The sequence below is a fragment of the Pantherophis guttatus genome, chromosome 1 (assembly GCF_059756535.1).
Source record: "Pantherophis guttatus breed Tessera chromosome 1, ASM5975653v1, whole genome shotgun sequence".
In the NCBI taxonomy this organism is placed as follows: domain Eukaryota; kingdom Metazoa; phylum Chordata; class Lepidosauria; order Squamata; family Colubridae; genus Pantherophis; species Pantherophis guttatus.
Window position 1 is genome coordinate 52,534,791 of NC_142063.1, and position 20,265 is coordinate 52,555,055.

Consider the following 20,265-nt stretch of genomic DNA (forward strand, 5'->3'; position numbering starts at 1 on the left):
TTTTTATTGGTTGGAGAGAGTTGATACAAAAACAGCCAGCCAGCCCTTCAGAGCCCTGTTTCACCTTGCTGCCTGAATATTAGAATTAAATGAAGCATCTACAACATTCCGGAAGAAGATGAAATAGGCAGTGCAGTGGCAGATCTGATTATCTTTGACAACCCCCTGCACTTCACTCATATGAAACTACAAGTGGGAGAAACCATAAACAAATTAAAAAAGACTACAGTGACACATGCATTTATTTGTGCCTGTTAAATACTCATTAATATTCCAACAAAAAAGTATAATTTCATCGGAGTAGACTCTTCTGAGCAAAACATAAGCTTCATAAACTTGAGCACAAGATTAGAAGCATGATACCTTCTTTAATTCTTAGACTGAGAATATATTATTTGAAAAAAGTGTTGCAACATATTGCCATTGTAATCCTGTGACAAACTGTTTCTCACAGTTAATGCTAAGAGCCACTTCTCCATATATTCAACTATATCATGTTAAAAAGATTCCACTGTTCATTGGCCAAAAAATTGGGTCAATCAAGGTTGACCTCTGGCTCAACTAAAATATTTAAAGCTAGCTATGCTAAACTTAGAGGTATTTTTCCCAAGTAAAATTAGAAAAGGAACATGTCTAATTAATATCATAAAATTAATATTTATAAAAGAGGGGTAGTAAACAAAAAAAAATCTGAGTGATAGGGAAAAAGAAAACATCCAGAAGTAATAATGCCACAGAGTGTATTTTTCAGCATATTCTTCTCTTAAGAAAATATGGGTTTGGTTTCGTGCGATTAGGTTTGTCATGTGTCGTCAACCGCAACAGAAAAGTGGGAGCAAACAGCTCTTGAGCATTTAGTACAAACACCATACAGGAGTGGCTATATCCCTTTTTAGATGTGTGCTGGTAAGTGCAATAAGGAAAGAAAATTCCCCAATACTGAGTGCCAAGAAGATTTAGAGAAGGAGAGAGAGAGAGAGGGAATGACAAAACACTAGAGATCATATCTGAAAGACTGATTATACTTGAGAGATGTAAAATAGAATGTAGATTGGATTATATTCTCTTTTAAGGGTCTAAAATTTCATTTGAGAAATGTATTTACATTTTAGAAGCTTAGACTGTCACAACTGTTCTGAGATAATTAAAGCTTCCTCCTACTTCTGAACACTTACATTTATAAACCCAGTCCTTGGGATTTGCTGATCATTAATTTTTACTGACATTTTTAATGTTTGTTTTTCCCGTAGTACCTATGGCTCACTCTCCACACTCCTGTTTACCATACATGAAGCTGCTAGGTGAGGTCATCTGTTATAAGGGAATATGTTGATGCTTTATATCTCTACCCTGGGCTGATCAAGTGACACCATGGAGTTCTGTTTATAGCCTGTGATGTGTTGGAAAGAATGGGCTTCAGTTCAATTATAACAAAACCAAATGGTTCTGGGATTTAGGATTTCTGGGGACTTCCTATCTCTAGATGGGATTGCACTACCCAAATAGAACTACTGGGTTACACACAGCTCTTGTGTGAGGAATAGGTGGCAGCCTTGGCCAAAAGAACTTTTACACAACTTTGTGTGGCACACTTTGTTGGACTAAAAGGCTCTGCTAACAGTTTCACATGCCTTAGTCACATCCCAAATGAACTACTATAATACAGTTTACATGGGACTGCCTTTAAAGAACATCTGGAAGCAGCAGCCGATTAAAAATTGCAGTATGAGCAATTATAGGTGATTCTCTGTGTCTTCATGTTACTTCTTTGCTTCATGAGCTCCCTTGATTATCAGTATTCTTCTCGATGCAATTGAAGGTGCTTATGGTCACTTATCAATCCCTTCATGGAATGGGACCAGGTTATCTATGGAGCCACCACTCTCCTATCATTTCTATCTCTTCTCTTAGATGCAGGAGGAGACGCATCTATGGACTACATGAATCAAGAAATACCTTCATAGGAAACCTTCATAGGATTTTCTATTTTGGTACCTGACCTTTGGAACATCGTTCCTCAAGAGAATTAGACGAGAGTACTGTATATCAGCCTTTCACAAGGCCCTGAAGACATGCTTAAGTTTCTGAGCATGAGAGCTGGATTATTGGTTAGAACCTATGAGATAGTTATTGCTGTTTGATTGTTTTTGTTAATCTTGGCTGCCTGCTGTGTATCTTATTTTCTCTTGTTTTGTATTTTAACTTGTTGGCCACTTAGAATTCCCATTCGGTCATGTAAATTGAATAAGTAAACAAATATATAATCAGTCAATAGCTGGATACATTTCTGGCCCTCTCTGCCTATACAAAACAACCAATAAGGGATGCAGATGTTGAGTGACCTTTAAAGATAAGACTCTGACATAGTGCAGTTCCAATCAGATAAAGAAGAAGACTGAGAAGGACAAGCACTGCTTTATAGTGTGATTAGCCATGTTCTAACTCTAAGCTTGTGCTAATCATGAATGAGACTGTGGCTCATTGAATTTTCTTTCTCTGTGTATTTCTGTCTCTCTGTCTCTCTCTCTCTCTCTTTCTCTCTCTCTCCCCCTTTCCCTCCCCCCTCCCTCCCTCCCTCCCTCCCTCCCTGTCTCTCTCTTTCTTCTCTATCTTCTCAACAGTAGTGTTAGAAATATGACATATAGACTTATAATTTTTCCAGAGCTTAATGTGTTGCCAGAGAATATGATCGTCCAACTATCCCTCAAGAAACATTTAAAATTTTCTTAAAGAAGCAGTCTTAACATATGAGAGTGTCTTCCCTCCCTCCTTCCTCAATAAAATTAACCACATTCTCCTTCCTGATTCTTTTTTTTTTTTTTTTTTGCTTAATAGGGCTGTAATGGAGAGAGGGATATGGCAGCCCTTGCAGGTTTTTCTGTACACTCTGTTCGAAGGGCTGTTTGCTGTGCGGGCCGCAGGCTTCAGGCCTTTGAAGGGTTGAATACCATCTTTTGATATACCATGACTGATGGGACATAAATAAGTTTTTACAACGTTGTTACACAGTGTGAAAAAGATCACAGAAAAAGGATTAGAAACATGAAATGAAATTAAGAAGAAAAGCTGAGGGGAGGGCAAGCAAAATAATGTTTGCTACCATTCAAAACAGACTTTGCCATTGCATTTCTGGCAAGAAAAAATGGTTCAGATTCCCTTGTAAGCTACTCTAAATCAACAATATATTTATAAATTGCCATTCTTCACCAGATGTTATCAAATGTGGAATTTTTACTGCTAAGCAAGACTTAGATGTTGGCTCGCTTAATGCAATAACATTTCAGAACTCACATTGTCACTCTCACTAAGGTTTGAAGAAATCTTCTCTGGACTTCTTGGACTTGAAATGAATTTCTAAAACAATATGTCATATTGACTTCTGTCTCTAACACTTTTTGGGGGGAGGGTTAAGGTGACATCTGAAAAGGTTTCACACACCTTTCTTGCATCATAACTAAGCTTCTATTCTGAAAGTCACCTTCAGAATATGCATGACTGCAATAAAGTTGGAGAGATACTGCAGTGACTCCAAGCAAAGCATAGCTGATGTGAAATTTGGGCTTACTAGAATTTCTTTTGCTTACTAAAGGGCAGATAGAACTTCATTCTGGGGTCTTTCTAACATGAAAAAGTGATTCAAAAGCCTAGTCATAAATCTTTAAAAAATGCCATCTTAGACTTATTAACAGCATTTTGAAAACGTAGTTGCTTATGAAACAGCTTAGATAGTGCCAGATGATATGCGCATGATACATGTCTTCGAGGGAAGAAAAATGTTTCTGTTAAGGGAGCATTCTTTATCTTATGGTGGTTACGACTGTTAGATACAAATAATCATTTCAGAACTGATAGAAACAGTCCAGAAGTTGTTGCTATTGTTATTTCTCTGTTAGAGAAATGCTTAAATTGTTTTCATATGGGCACTACTATCTATCTATCTATCTATCTATCTATCTATCTATCTATCTATCTATCTATCTATTTGCTGCCTTTATTATTTTTACAAATAACTCAAGGCAGTGAATATATCCACATATCTTACTCCTCCTATTTCCCCCACAACAACCACCTTATGAGTGGGTTGGGCTGAGAGAGAATAACTGGCCTGAAGTCATCCACGTGACTTTCATGATTAAGACATGAATTCATGGTCTCCTGCTTTCTAGCCTGGTGCCTTAATCACTAGACCAAAAAATCCCTTATGTATCTGGTTGTAGGAAAGTTCTTAAATAAGATTTTCCTGTTCATATTCTAATTCTACCCTTCCATTCTAACGTATAAATGAGTGGAATAATATAAATGTTTTTCCAAGCAATGTATGATACATACTTGGAAGATCAGGGGCCCAAAAGCATTCCATCTTGATATTTTGTAGTTAGATGTTTTGGAAAATCAGAGGTGTTAAGTCATAAAACCAACATCAGAAAAGCTGACAAAAATTCTGAGGCTATAACACAGTTTTTCAAATAAAAACTGCAGAATGTCAAGCAGTGATACCAGCTGGTTTTTTTTAAAGCAAAGAACTACAAGAGGTGAACATTTTAACCTTTTGGAAGACAGATATTAACTATATCATGGCTCTTTATCTCTTCCTAGTGAGCCATTTTTGAGCAGCAAACAAAATCATTTATTTTTCAGGGAACTAATTCTATGAAATTCCTCAAATTAAAATCTTGACAGAAAAAAATAACCAATGGAAACAATATTGTACCAGAAGAAAAAGAAGAAATCTCTATCCCAAATTCTTCCCTTTCCCTTCAGTTAAGAACATTGAATGAAAAGATAAAACTCCATCCAAGAGGTATAACAGAAATACATTTCTATTGGACTTTTTGGAGACAGGAGTGGGCAAGAGGAGGTTTCTGGATATTTATTTATAAGTTATTCTTGTGCTTTTTTGAAATGGGCACTTTTTAAGCCTTAAATTAAAGATTAATCTTATTCTTAATCACAGGAAGCAGCATAGATGACATTGGAATGTTTGATACCCTGTTTCCCCCAAAATAAGACATCCCCTGATAATAAACCCAATCGAGTTTTTGAATGCATGGCAATAAGGCTAAGCACTTGTTTCAGGGTTCAAAAAAATATAAGACAGGGTCTTATTTTTAGGGAAGCATGGTATATAAAACCCTAGCTTGTTAAAGGATAACTGTACAATCAGAATATTTCCCCTATGGCTCTGTCATTGTCTTCATAACTTATTTTTGACTGTTTTGAATAGTAGCAGAGAGGCTGGATTAATGAGGATGTGGTTGATCAAAAGATGGACCAAACAGCATGTCTTACACAAAACTAACCAGTTTAAGAACAAGAAAGGAAGCTTTAAAAAAGACTTAAAAACAAAACACATTATCCATAACCAGGAAGCAACATAAAATCTGCATGCAGTGATGGCTGGAGAAATTCTCCGTGATTAATATTATTACAAAAAAAAAATACTTTAGCAGAATTATAATTCAACTCAACCAGATCAAGGGTGGGGGAGGATGGAAGGGAGACAGACAAGAAAACAAAACAAGCTGAAATTAAAAGCCAAGTGATGATGGGGGGAGAGGGGGGGACGACTTTGCACAATACCTAGATTGACCATGAGTTTGACCCGGCTTCCATCTAATTCAAGCCGTAGTGTATCGGCTGAATCACGTGATGTTGTGGCCATCAGCAGACCATAGGCACGCTGGGACATGAAGCGGAAGGACACATCCTCAGCCTCTGTATGCATGACCATAGGCATAACAATTTTCATATACATGCTGCCATCGTAACTCAGGACGGAGGCCTCTGAAGAAAAGAAAAAGATAAATAAAACAAATTACAATAGTTTTAGGCATTTCAAATCTTGGATTTGATACTAATTATTTAACATTTTAGATACATTATTTAATGATTACATAAAAGTGGCTCAGATTTTCATAAATATTATTTCACTGTATTATTCAAATAACAAAAATTCCCTGAGTATTGTATATTCAGTTGAAAATACTAAGAGTGGAACTACCTTAAAATAGTAGAAAAATAACAGTAGAAAATTGTATTAGAGATAAAACCAGTGACTATAATAATGGCAATCAATCATCATAAAGTAACTCCACTTGAAGCAAAATACATTGTCTCATTGGCAGAATTCCTTGAAAAGGGCCTCACCTTAAGATCTTAGTAACATGATACATTAATTTGAGTAGAGAATTTTTTCTGATATCATGGTTTCATAATATTTATCTATTTAGCAATTGCTAACTTTATATTAATTGACTGACTAAATGGCATATACCAACTACAACTTTAGACGTTTTCCAAGCATAGTTTAATGTAAAGTATGTTCCAAATATGTACCTAATTCAAAATAGTGATACTTAGTGTATTAACGGTAATCTTAAATATGCAAATATACTCTTTGCCTAACTCTACACTTGTACATCCAGCAATAGACGAAGATGGAGAGTCCAGACTACTAATCGACTCTGTCAGAGAGAGTATAACCATTTCTATAATACAACAATTTACAATTCAACAACAAACTGTAATTCAATTCAAGTTTAGTTTCTTACTGATCCTCAGAAGCATTGATCAAGACAACATTCAAGGGAACAAATTGTTTCCTTGTAATTAGATGGCAAGAGTCAAAGAAGGCGGAAGTTATCAGCATTTTGAAGATATTCGATTCTAATATATCATGTTCAACTTATCATATTTGGAAGCATTATGTGAAGATCTATCAGAACAGAACAGAACAGTAACAGATGGATTGATAGGAGACCTAAAAAATCCAGCCTGGGAATGGATCATCCTGCAGATGTTATGTCATGTAATTGTTTAATGTTGACATCAACTTGATAGCAATCAAGTAAGCAGTGGGTGGGGAAGGTGCAGGATCAGATTTCTTGACATGTGAGTGTTATTCCAGGTTGCTGGAAAAGCTATGTTATCTTCTCAGAGTTCCTGTTGTGGTAAGCAAAGCACAGTATGTTAAGTAATGCTACTTCCAGATGCTGGTGGAACCCAATGTTCTCATATTAGACATAAACTTATTTGCTGCATGTACTGAATAGAAACACACAGGCCTCCTTGGTTTTGCTTTGGATTCTATTAGACTGTGCAGTTAAGCATGAAATGGCACTTTCTGACACCTTTAGTTCAAATGTGACCTGCATGAAATAGTCCCTGTGCTAGTGTGTGCATATGCATACATTGCTGGTAAGTGTCAGAGTAAGCAAAGGGGATGTTTTGTCAGAGTATACATGTATACAGTATAATGTATACAGAATATACATTAAAGAGGAATCAAATACTTCTCTTCTTTAGGTACAATAGGATATATTGCATGATAGAAGTATTTTGTAAATTAGCAAGAACTTTGGAGATATAAAAATCTGGAATATTTGCTTTTCTTAAAGAGAAAAACAATACAAATAGCATTAGAAACTTAGGACTAATTTCAGTAGCAAGCATATCTGAAGATCCAGAGATATAAGCTTACCCAATTGGTGTCCCCCACCCCTCAAATGTGCTGAAATTGCAAATCATTTCCTAAAGTTCCCAATTATTATGAAATATATGAAGGCTGGTATAAATTTATATAATAGAAAATAAGCAACCTGAAATAATAAGTCCAGTATAGGTTCCTTTCACCTTTTCCTCTCTAAAATATCAAAACAGTCTGAGTATGACCCACAGTTATCTTCACCACACTTATCTTAACCATAATGAGAACAAGGACCAAGCTGCAGCAGGTCCTGCATTATCAGCAACAATATCCACAAACACAAAGGCACACAACAACACACTGCAATCTATTTTATATGAAAGAGAAAATAAATTACTTGCTTCAGATTGCATTTATTTTTCTGTCTGTCTGGAAAAGAAAAACCCAAGCATTTCCTAGAGGAGGAATTAGAAGTTCAAAATTCATCACTGCAACTTTTTCCTTGTAAATACCTGCTAGAATAGAGCATACCCAAAAAAATCAGGCAGTGTAATAAGGTATCAGTTCCCTTAAATGATGAAATTACTTTTACACCCAAATCCTGGACTGAAACCATCATTACACTTATCCCTAAAGAAGACACAGACCCCACACAAATTAAAAATTATAGGCCGATTTCACTGCTTAATGTAGATTATAAACTCTTCATGTTGGTCATAACGCAAAGACTGAAAACAATTATTCATAAATACATACATACGGATCAGAACGGTTTTGTTCCAAGAAGACAGATCAAAAATAACATAAGAACAATTATTAATGTCCTGGAATATTACGAGAAAAGAAACGATAAACAAGCAGCCTTACTCTTCTTAGACGCACAAAAGGCCTTTGATAATTTAAACTGGAACTTCCTCATATTGCAATTAGAAATTATGGACTTTGGTGCTAAATTTTTACAAATGATTAGAAGAGTATATTCCCTCCAAACGGCCAAAATTATGATCAATGGAGATATGACTGGAAACTTAGATATACAAAAAGGAGTGAGACAAGGCTGCCCCTTATCCCCACTATTGTTTATAATCTCTTTGGAAATATTATTAAATGAAGTCAGGAAAGACCCCGAAATAAAAGGTTTGAGAGCATGGAAAGAGGAGTACAAATTGCAAGCCTTTGCTGATGACGTGGTGTTTATAATGGAGCAACCGGAAACAACAGGAGCCAAACTTTTAGCGAGGATAGAGGAATATGGAAGAGTCGCAGGGCTTAAAATTAACAAACAAAAAACTAAAGTGTTAACAAAGAACTTGACAAAGGTACAAGAGATACAACTAGAAGACAAATTAGGAATACAAATTGTAAAGAGAATAAAGTATTTAGGAATCTGGCTTACTGCCAAAGCAATAACAATCAGAGAAGATAATTACAATAAATTAATGAAACAAATTAGAAAAGACCTGGAAACGTGGAATAAATTACAACTGTCATTCCTAGGGAAAATTGCATCCATAAAAATGAATATACTCCCTAGATTACTCTACCTTTTTCAAGTAGCCCCAATCTGGCCAGGAAAGAATTTCTTTAAGGACCTTACTAAAATAACAACAAAATTTATTTGGAATGGGAAAAGGGCCAGAATTAAAATAAAATGTATGCAAGATACCCGGGAAAAAGGAGGCCTAGGCCTACCGGACTGGGAGCTATATTATAAAGCAGCGTCGCTAAACTGGATAAGGGACTGGATAGATCTTAAGAATAAAAGAATGTTATCACTAGAAGGCTTTGATCTACAACGCGGATGGCATGCCTTTCTCTGGGAGGGAAAGGATAAGCACCATGGGTATTTTCAGCAACATATCATTAGAGAAGCTTTGTACAAATCATGGCAAGAGGTTAGGAAACATTACACCAAGATCCCACGATGGCTATCGACAATGGAAGCACAAATATACCCCAATGCCATGGACATAGCGAAAATGAGGACTTATAAAGAACTACTGAACAGTGAAGGAGAATTACAAACAAGACAAGAATTACAAAATCAGGGTATAGACATTGATTGGTGGCCATACATGCAAATAGAATCAAGATACAAAACTGATCGGGCACAATTCGGATTCCAAAATGAACCAAATGAATTGGATAAAATATTACAAAGTGCAGATGAGAAAATGATTACCAAAATTTATAAGTACCTATTACAATACAAATTGGAAGAGGAGGTTGTCAAAGAAAGCATGATAACATGGACCAAAAACATAGGATATACTATTGAATTGGATAAGTGGGAGAATTTGTGGAAGATAAATTATAAGATGACATTGTCCATACCCTACAAAGAAAACCTTTACAAAATGTTCTACCGATGGCACCTCCCACCGGCGCGTCTAGCCAAGATGTTCCCAAATACATCTCCGATGTGCTGGAAATGTAAATCACAGAAAGGGACATATTACCATCTCTGGTGGCATTGCCGAAGGGCAAAACAATACTGGCAACAAATCAAAACAATGATTGAAGAAATTACGAAACAAAAACTTGAAATGAGACCGGAAACCTTTTTATTGGGAATCATCACAGCAAATTATACCAAAGAAATAAAATATCTAATCATTCATATCCTCACAGCAACACGTATACTCTTTGCCCAACATTGGAAATCTGAACAGTTACCTACAGAAGACAAAATAATAGCTAAAATTACAGAATGCGCAGAATTGGATAAGCTTACAAAAGAAATACAAGAGAAAGATGATACTGATTACTATTTAGTATGGCAAAGATGGTACGGCTGGCTGGAGGCAAAAATAGGAACACAAAGATAATTTATGACTAATCAATAAAAATGTATAGTAGTAAATAAGGAATCAATTATATATATATATATATATAACCATGTAAACAGATGATTATAGACATTGATACAAATAGAAAAATGGAAAATACCCCACCGTTATAGTAACTTCTAAGAGTCAGTCATTGGACTGAATCGATGTTTGTTAGTTTTGTATGTCATTTTATGTATTTATGTTGGTTTTGTTTTTTCTTTTTATTATTAATAAAAATTTATTAAAAAAAAAAAGAAATTACTTTTACACAAACTTCACATAAAGTTTGTAGCAACTTCAAGCATACTATAAGTGAGCTGGAAATTCAGTTATATATCTGTAGAAAGGGTGGTAGACTTTAGGAGAAACCTTTCCATATTTCCACCTCTCACAATACTAGACAACACAGTATCAACAGTAGAGACCTTCACATTTCTAGGTTCTACCATATTGCAAAATCTAAAATGTACAGCTAACATCAAAAACGTCATCAAAAAAGCACAACAAACAATGTTCTTTCTGCGCCAACCCAGAAAGCTCCAACTGCCCAAGGAGCTGCTGATACAGTTCTACAGAGGAAGTATTGAGTGTGTCATCTGCACATCTATAACTGTCTGGTTTGATTCTGCATCCCAACAAGACAGACACAGACTTCAAAGGATAATTATGGCTTAGGACCTGGGTACTTACGGGACCGCCTTCTGCCACCAGTAGCCTCTCACTGGCCAGTACACTCACATAGAGAGGGGCTCCTCAGGGTGCCATCGGCCAAACAGTGTCAACTGGCGGCCCCCAAGGGGAGACCCTTCTCTGTGGGGGCATCTGCCATCTGGAATGAGTTCCCCCCGGAGATACGGATGATCCCGGATTTACGCACCTTCCGCCGTCCCCTCAAGACCTTTTTATTTCAGCAGGCTGGCCTGGCCTAACTTCCCTTTTAAATTGTAAATTTTAAATTTCTTTTAAAATATTAGGGGTGTTTTAATTTGTTTTGGGCCAAATTATCTAATGGGTTTTTATATTGTCTTTTAAATTTTGTAGTTTGTGTGTTTTATCTTTTTGGCTGTTCACCGCCCTGAGTCCTTCAGGAGTAAGGCAGTATATAAATCCAATAAAATAAAAAATAAATAAAAATAAAATAAATAATTAGAACTGCAGAAAAAACAATTTCTACCAACTTGCCTTTCATTGAGGACCTGTATACTGCATGAGTCAAAAAGAGGGCTGTGAAAATATTTACAGACCCCTCACATCCTGGACATAAACTGTTTCAACTCCTACCCTCAAAATGACACTATAGAGCACTGCACACCAGAAGAACTAGATACAAGAACGGTTTTTTCCCGAATGCCATCACTCTGCTAAAGAAATAATTCCGTCAGCACTGTCAAACTATTTACTAAGTCTGCACTACTATTAATCTTCTCATCGTTCCCACCACCCATCTCCTTCCATTTATGACTGTATGACTATAACTTTGTTGCTTGTATCCTTACGATTTATATTGATATTGTTTCCTAATTGCTTATTTATACCCTTTGACAATCATTAAGTGTTGTACCTTATGATTCTTGACGAATGTATCTTTTCTTTTATGTACACTGAGAGCATATGCACCAAGAAAAATTCCTTGTGTGTCCAATCACACTTGGCCAATAAAAAAATTCTATTCTATTCTATATTAGGCTGTCAAACTGTAACAAGGATGATCCCAGGGGGATAGAACCAGACCTGGATCTGGAAGTACCCATAGACCTGGATTGGTTTCCTTGATTGACCCAACTGCAGCTAATTATGCTGAACCTGGTTTTCCAATAGAAGTGCTGGGCTCAATAGCATTTGGGATGGGTCATTTTCTCCTTCAAAATTAGATCACTTTGCCCCTTGCCCTCTCCCTCCATCCTGCAGAGGTAGTTTTACATTAACATTTTTTTACTCTTTTCAACTGTGCAGATGGATGGAATTTTTGTGACTTGCAGATTTTGTAGCTCCTGTCTTCCTTCCCTCCTTCCCTTCTCCTTCCCAGAAAAGCAGTCCAGGGATGGGAGGTAGGCACGGCACTCTGATACCATTTTTTTCCCCTTTCCTATTAGTCAATGAGAGATGCATAGATTGCCTTGAATGTTACTTACTTTAATTTTAAGGTAAACAAGACAACTGTATATCGGCTTGAAATTGATTGGGAGGATACGGAAAGTAAAAAGTGGTGGCAGTATAGAAGTGCCTAAGTTCCAAGACACAGCAAATAAAATAGGGAATGTTTGCATTTAAATAAGTGATTTACATATAGATATAGGCCCTGCCAGTTCTCAAAGAAAGTCCAAAATGCCACCCCTCACTTTATTTTCATATCAATCCTGCAAAATAAGGAAGGTAGATATAGACTATACTTTTGTTAAGCCACTTCTATCTACACGAGAGGGCAAAAAGTCTATGAAACATGGAGCAGATAAAGCACAAGTTCCTTTTCCGACTTGCTCTCTGTGAAATTTATTTATTTATTTATTTTTGAAAAATACTGCCAAGCCACTAAATGGGGAGAGAATTGCAGCACAAAATTGCAACTGCAGCAGGGGAAGAGTTTAATCTTATTTTCCTTTTATCTAAATGATGGGGTAATTGTTTTTGACATTCCTTTCCCTTTATGTTATGATATCATTCATATGTTGTACCTTCTAAATAGTGTTAGCTATATATACAAAATAGATAAGCAATTTGTTAACGGTTGGTGAAAATGGAGAAAACAAAGAATTTTTCCTTTTCCTCCCCTTTGTTTGAACAGATTAAAAGGCAGATCCTGCAAAGCAATTTTTTGGTGTTAGCCTCTTGGAAGTGCCTTTCTCTAGAGCAGGTGTGTCAAACTCATGTCATCACAGTGGCATCACATGATGTATTGGGACCTTTTTTCCCCATTGCTAAATTGGGCGTGAAGCAGCACATGACGCATCTGGCTCACGAGCCAAGAGTTTGACAGCCCTGCTCTAGACGATTGTTCATAAGACAATTGTGTCTCTATAGGTATACTCTGTGAATTGCTAGGGAGGGGCCTTCTTAGCTCTCATTTTCCTGAATAACCTATCTAAACTTCACTGTGTGAAGTTTGCCCTCTTGAATGCGCCCCCTCCCACCTGGAAATCCAGACTACAATCCACCACACCATGAAGTATTCATTTCAAGGATCCTATATAACACCAGGAAGGCCCCTTGGAAATAAAAAGAAGGGGAGTAGCAGAGGAAAAGAGAGATTTTTCAAAGATGTGGAAAACAGAATTCAAGCAGATTGGACAATGGATGAAAAATATCCAGAAGCATTGGGAACCACCACCTAAATCAAGGATGAATTCCAGCATCACATCTAACCACATGTCACCCCAGGGAGCTTTAACAAGCCAAGTGAGACATAGATTTAACAGCTGGATAGGCTAACAGTCCCAAGGACACTGTCCACTTCCTCAGGAATCACAGGATCAAAAACTTCTCAGGTAAAAGAACAAGACAGAGCCTCAGTCAGCTCGATCAGACCTGCTCAGAACCTACACAGAATAGATGTGATTCCTTTCTGACACTATCCTCCTCTGTCATCCTCAGAAAATCAGTGTTATGGTAGAGAAGAACAAGAAGCAATTTTAATCACAGACTTGTCATATTTGATTAGTTGACAGATAAAAAGCTAAAGGAAGCTGTTTTGCCTTTTCCTGAGGCATGACTGTCCACATCTCCATAATTAATAAGCAGAGACATGAAAAGTGTCTTCATTGTCATACACAAGATGATTATTCTGAATATATATATAATATAATATCCCAAGTGTGTGTGTGTGTGTGTGTGCTTTGGAACATGATTTTTTTATCCAACCAATTGCTGGTAAAAGTTATTACTAGCCTAGACACACAAGGAGCAGGAGGCCATAGCCTTACTGAATCTCAGCAAGTACACAGGAGAGCACTCAGGCTCTTAAATCCAACTTCAAATGTCAGTTTAACATTTGTAGAACTGTATGGAACTATTTTGAGACAAAATCATGATGAGAAGGTCAGCACTGGAAAAGTTGCTTAAAGTCAGCAAATCTAATGGAAAGAACTCCATGAGGGCACGAATTAAATTTATTGTTTCAAGAATCAGTTTCAAATTTATTGTTTCAAGAATTAGTTTTATATATAGGAGGTTTTACTTTCTTTTGTCTTTCAATAGCTTTGTATTGTGCCATTTGATGTAGCAAATAAAACAATTTCTGTCCTCCATGGCTTTGCATCCATTCAATTACAAAACCGAGCACATGCATGTTCTCTTATGTTGATTTGTTATTCACTTTTCATTATGGTATTCTTAATGAGCCATTCCCTGCACTATTTTTCCATGTTGTGCTGAATACATATTCTGTGCCCAGAACAATATATTTTGTTGGAACTTTTTTTTTTTTTTTTGGTCTTTATTTAGGTAGAGCATTAGCCCTGTGAAACATCATTTGTATAATCAGGAAACTCCATTTCAGTGATGCTGAAATTGACTGAACTTAACGCAGTAGCTGAAGACAGTTTTTAACTAGGTGTATAGTGAAATACTGGGTTTTTGCTATGACATCCTGACCCATAAAACGCTTTGAGTTTCCTTGATTAATTTTCCACTATTTAGTCAATATCCTGCTTTCTCTTTTCCTTGTTTATAATTTTCTTTATATTCAGATTTCAAGAAAAGCATTTCTCTAGATTTCTATTTTAAATTCCAGTTTGGCATCCAAGTGCTAAGGAATTTCTAAACATAACTAAAGAGTTTAAGCATAAGAATTTCTAAGTATAGGTAAGCCGGACATCAATCCATGTATAACCTGTAGAGTTTTCACAACATACCCAGACACACTAGTAACTTTTGAGATTAAGCTGACCACCCTATCATTATCATAAGAAATCTGGAGAGCAAGCAGTATTTTTTAAAAAATACTAATCGGAAAAAAACACACAAAAATAATTTTCTCACTTTCTGCCATCCTCTAAAATAGGTACATATATTAATTCAAACTTGCTTTTCCTATGTGTCTATGAAGATTCTTAATCATCCAGATCATGGTTGTCCCAAATGATTGTTTGCCATTTGAAAAGCTCCTTTGGGACTTCCTTTCCCTATGTCTCATGATAGTGTTTTCTGAATCTCTTCTAGTTGACCCCATTCCACTGATACACAACTTTTCTCTCTTCTCTGTATTTGGAAAACCACAATTGTCTATTGCCTTCTTTTCTTGTTCTGTTATTATGCTCAATATGCTCAATATAGAGCATATTTATTTATTTATTTATTTATTAAATTAAATTGATCATATAGGCATACTCAATATGCTCTGAGCATGAGAGCATGTTGCCTCGAAAATAAGACATGGAAAGCGGAAAATAAGCCTTAGCATGATTTTTCAGGATGCTCGTAATATAAGTCCTACCCCCAAAATAAACCCCAGTTAAGATTGTCAGTCAGGTGAACACATTTAGTACCGTATTTTCCCCAAAATAAGACCTAATTGGAAAATAAACCCTAATGTGTCTTTTGGAACGAAAAATAATATAAGACCTGGTCTTATTTTCTAGGAAATATAGGTAATCCAATTGTCAATCCACGGCTAAAGATAGTTTTAAAAAATTATATTTATCATATCATCACCACCACCACTTTCTCTATTTTTTAAGTTTCCTCAATGTATTTAGATTAGACGAAATTGGGTATGTTTGTACTCAAGACACACAAAAGGCATACCTTTTCTTCAGTAACACATGTACAAACATGCTTGTTTGTACCTGATCAAAGGTTTTGCAAGGTTTTGAAGCATAAAAGCAAGGTTGTTACTGAATACTTCATTATCAAGATTTCGGCCTTGAGTAGTAGAAAGACAGAGTATAAATCCAATCAATGATTGATCAAGTAAAGTAATGGATAAAATGTTTAGGCTATATCCCAAACATTATCACTTTGATTCAAAAATAATTTTAGAATACTATTTGATATATCTCAATGTCTGCTTTAGTATAGGCTAGATATGGTTCATAGCGCCATTGGATGATGAAATTATCTAGTGATCTTGGATCTAAACTGCCACAAAGGACTGTTTAGGATAAAAGATGAAAATGTGTCTATGCAAATAGGTTGTTGTAGAAGTTTGGCTTACATATTTGAAATCAGAAACAATTTCTAGCAAAACAGACCTTATTCTGACATGCTATAAAGGAGGAAGAAGAAGGAAAAGGTAGTGAGGAAAGAGGAAAAACATCTTAGAACTTTAATGTATTTGACAAACTCAAGCTGCCATTAAACAACTATTTGTGGTTTTTTTGCATGATTGAATAAATAGAATAACAAAGTGCAACAAATCTTGTGACCCATCAGTGAAAGAAGCAATTTCCATCTGCCAGAAAGAATTCAAGAGAAAGAAACATGCAGAATAATTATTACATTTAATTTAAGACAAACCATCCCACTTGTAAACAAGTGAATATTTTTAAGTCTGACAAAAAAAATCAGCACTGGCGAAGTGTTACAGAGCAGAGAAGGCAGCAATTAGGTGGATAATGACAGCATCCAAACGGGAGGGGGGAAATTACAGTATGCCATTTAATTTGGGGATCCAAGATGTACCTTCTAAACTTAAGATTTAAGTTCAAACAATATGGTGTTTAAAACACCAGGAGGTGGGAAGATAGTTCTTAAATCCTTTGTTATATATCCAACTGCATCACTTTACTCTTGCATAACATCTGCACAGCTATACAATTGCTCAATGGTGACTGATACCAATGCTGGCAACAATACAGAAATCACAATTTTAAAGGTAAAATCTGTTCCAAATTAAGCTTGATTCCTGATAACTATATTCTTGTAACTATACAGTGGTACTTTGCACTGCTTACTTACAGGATTACTTTTTAACTTTCTAATGTATCCTATAGTCTTTGTATTTCCTGAGGCTTCCATTCAAATATTAACCGGATCCAATGCAAATCCAACAGCATTGTTTGATCAGGCAAGCTGAACTAAGTGCTGCTACCCAGCTCTTTGATTCTATAGAGGTATTTTATTAATTGAATGACTACTGTGCCATCAATAGTTTCCAAATTAATCCATTAATAGTGGTAGGATTGTCTTTTTTTTTGCTCTGAATGGTTGGCAGTGGGATATTTACTTAATTTCAATTATTTCATTATTGTGAGTGAAATCAATCTTAAAAAAAAAAAGATCACACTGACATTTTTCACAGGTCTACATACATATCATGATTATATACCGGTACTAAGTGATTGAATCAGGGGTGGGTTCTATTTTTTTTTACTACTGGTTCTGTGGGCGTGGCTTATTTTATGGGTGTGGCTTGGAGGTCATGTGACTAGATGGGCGTGGCTAGCTGGTCAGAGTCATTTCTGGAAGGTCCTCGCACTTACGACCAGTCCTCGCACTTACGACCCGACTCATTTGTTTGCTTTTAACACTGATCAGCTGTAGGACGGCCCTTTGAAGCCCGTGGCAAAGTTTAAACAGTTTTTTTTTCCCTCTAGTCATCAGCTGGGACTCAGGAGGCAGCAATAGATTGGAGGTGGGACCAAATAAAAGGTAAGAATAACGTGGGTGGGAGGGCGGGGGGGAGAACCGGTTCGGTGACGTCATATCGTCACCGCTACCGGCTCTGCCGAACCGGACCGAACCGGGAGGAACCCACCACTGGATTGAATATGTGCTATCAACCTGATGTTGACTCTCAATGATGCATAGATTTTCACCAGGATAATCTCTCCCTAACTTGTTCTGCCAATGGTGCACCCATCACCACTGAGAGTCTATCCACCTTGCTGCTAGTCTTCTTCTCTTTCCTTCTACCTTTCCCAGCACTACAGCTTTCTTCAGAGAAGGCTGGGTCTTCACATAACATGTGCAAAGTAAGATAATTTCTGCCTTGAGTGTGAACTTTACATTGATTTCTTCAATGATCAATGTGTTTTTTTTTTCTCGGTTGTCCATGGTAATGAAACAGAAGAGATTAAGAAATCTCTATCTAGATTTTAGCATATTCCTCTGTATTGGCCATAATGATAGCCTGGTGTTTCAAACTGCTTTCTAGAACATAAGACTAGTGGATTCTTCTCTTCCCTTACCCACTCATTCCTGCCAGGAAAATTTGCTCTCCTTTCTTTGGATTGAGGTTGAAAGAAATGTACTTGGGACGGATAGCCACAGAGATGACCTTGCTTGGACAACAGTTGCTATGCAGCAACAGTTAAAAAACCAAAAACATATTTTAAGCCCAGGAAACAAGAAAGCATGAAAAATAAACTCAAATTGGCTCCATCATAACTGTGTTAAGAAGCAGGAGGGAAAATACAGTCCAGTTTTCAAGAATTAGCTTCCATAGACTATAACAATAAAGAATTCCAGTCAAGAGTTGTTTCCTGGCCTGCACTACTTTGAAGAGCTGATATTTCCATTAATAGGCCTTTTACATGAGTCCCCCTCTGCCGACTCCCTTTTGCTTTTGACATTTTCGTATTTGGTGCAATCAGTGAACCATTAAAAGAAGAGGAAAAAGCCACAGCATTATTATTCTTCCTCTATTTAAGCTAGAAGGCGACAATAAAGAACTCCTTTATTTTTTTTCATTCTAGTTTAAAAGAAGAAAGAAAAAAAAAAGAAAGCTTCCCATTTCCTTGATTTGGCAGACCTGTTAAAAAATCCTAGCCTTTCTCCGTTGCACTGAGTGACTATAGCAACTTAAAAAATGTGTTTCATTGGTCCACTAGCAAAGTGTGAAACAAAGAAAATCAAGCAAACAGATTCATTGATGAAGGTCCCTTTAGAAGAAAGCAGGCAGCCCACAACAAAATATCCATAAACGGCAGTGATCAGTAACTGGAAGACAGGAGATATTCTTGTTATGGTGAATAATAGACAATTGTGTAATTACATAATTAACACTATTATATAACTACTTGTTATATAATAGTGTTACTTTTAAGTACAAATTAAAAAACACTATTTTTGGTGTATAGGGCAGATAGGGCAGGCAGAGGTTGCCTTTTCAATAGGCTGCAGGCTGATATAAGATAGCATTGAATGTGGCTGACCTTAACAAACTGTACTCGAGATATGACAACCTAGACCTATGGATCAGCCCTAAGACTATAGTTCTCTGACCATTGGGTAGCATTGCAGAAACTCTCAACCCAGTTTTCCCTTTTGCAATCAAAGTTAGAGCCTCAAGATAATAGAGGCAATTCCAATATAGATTGTCCTCTCCTGGCATCTTGCTACAACTGTAACTAGTTTTGTCTAAATCAGTGGTGAGTTCCTCCCGGTTCGGTCTGGTTCGGCCGAGCCGGTAGTGGTGACGATATGATGTCACCGAACCGGTTCTCCCCCCCTCCCACCCCCCCACATTATTCTTACCTTTTATTTGGTCCCACCCCCAATCTATTGCTACCTCCTGTGTCCCAGCTGATGACTAGAGGGAAAAAAATTGTTTAAACTCTTGCCGCAGGGCTTCAAAGGGCCATCCTACAGCTGATCAGTGTTAAAAGCAAACAAATGAGTCAGTTCGTAAGTGCGAGGACTGGTTGTAAGTGCGAAGACCTTCCAGAAATGACTCCGACCAGCTGGCCATGCCCACCTAGTCACATGACCTCCAAGCCACACCCACAAAATAAGCCACGCCCACAGAACCAGTAGTAAAAAAATTTAGAACCACCCCTGGTCTAAATCCTAACCTGATAAAGCTAGCTGCTGTTGGTTGAGTAAGGGGTGGATTAAAAAGAGTAGATCTGATCAATCCAAAGCTTCACACATGGCCCTAAGCCACAGAAAGATTTAGATCAGTGAATGCTGCTTCCCCACCCCCACCCCCGAATCTTACCACATTCATCTGTCTTTGGGACTAGTGGAGCTCATATATGTCAAAAGAAACCAATCTTGAGCCATCCTAAAATTTGGTTTCTTTGGTTATGATTAAACTTTAATTACATGTTTTTGAAATTAAAAACTAAAAAA

At 36.7% G+C, this 20,265-nt stretch overlaps 1 protein-coding gene across 31 annotated transcripts in view; it reads right to left on the minus strand.

Moving 5' to 3' along the window:
• Positions 1-20,265, minus strand: part of NRXN3 (neurexin 3) — a 1,299,896-nt gene that overhangs the window by 849,909 nt on the left and 429,722 nt on the right. For all 31 annotated transcript variants that reach the window (XR_009621379.2, XR_015728807.1, XR_015728806.1 and 28 more), the window contains one exon: positions 5,581-5,784. Coding sequence is in view for 28 of the 31 variants with exons in the window: in XM_060687369.2 (XP_060543352.2) it covers positions 5,581-5,784 (204 nt within the window). In the remaining 3 variants the exon portion in view is untranslated. The remainder of the gene's footprint in view (positions 1-5,580; positions 5,785-20,265) is intronic.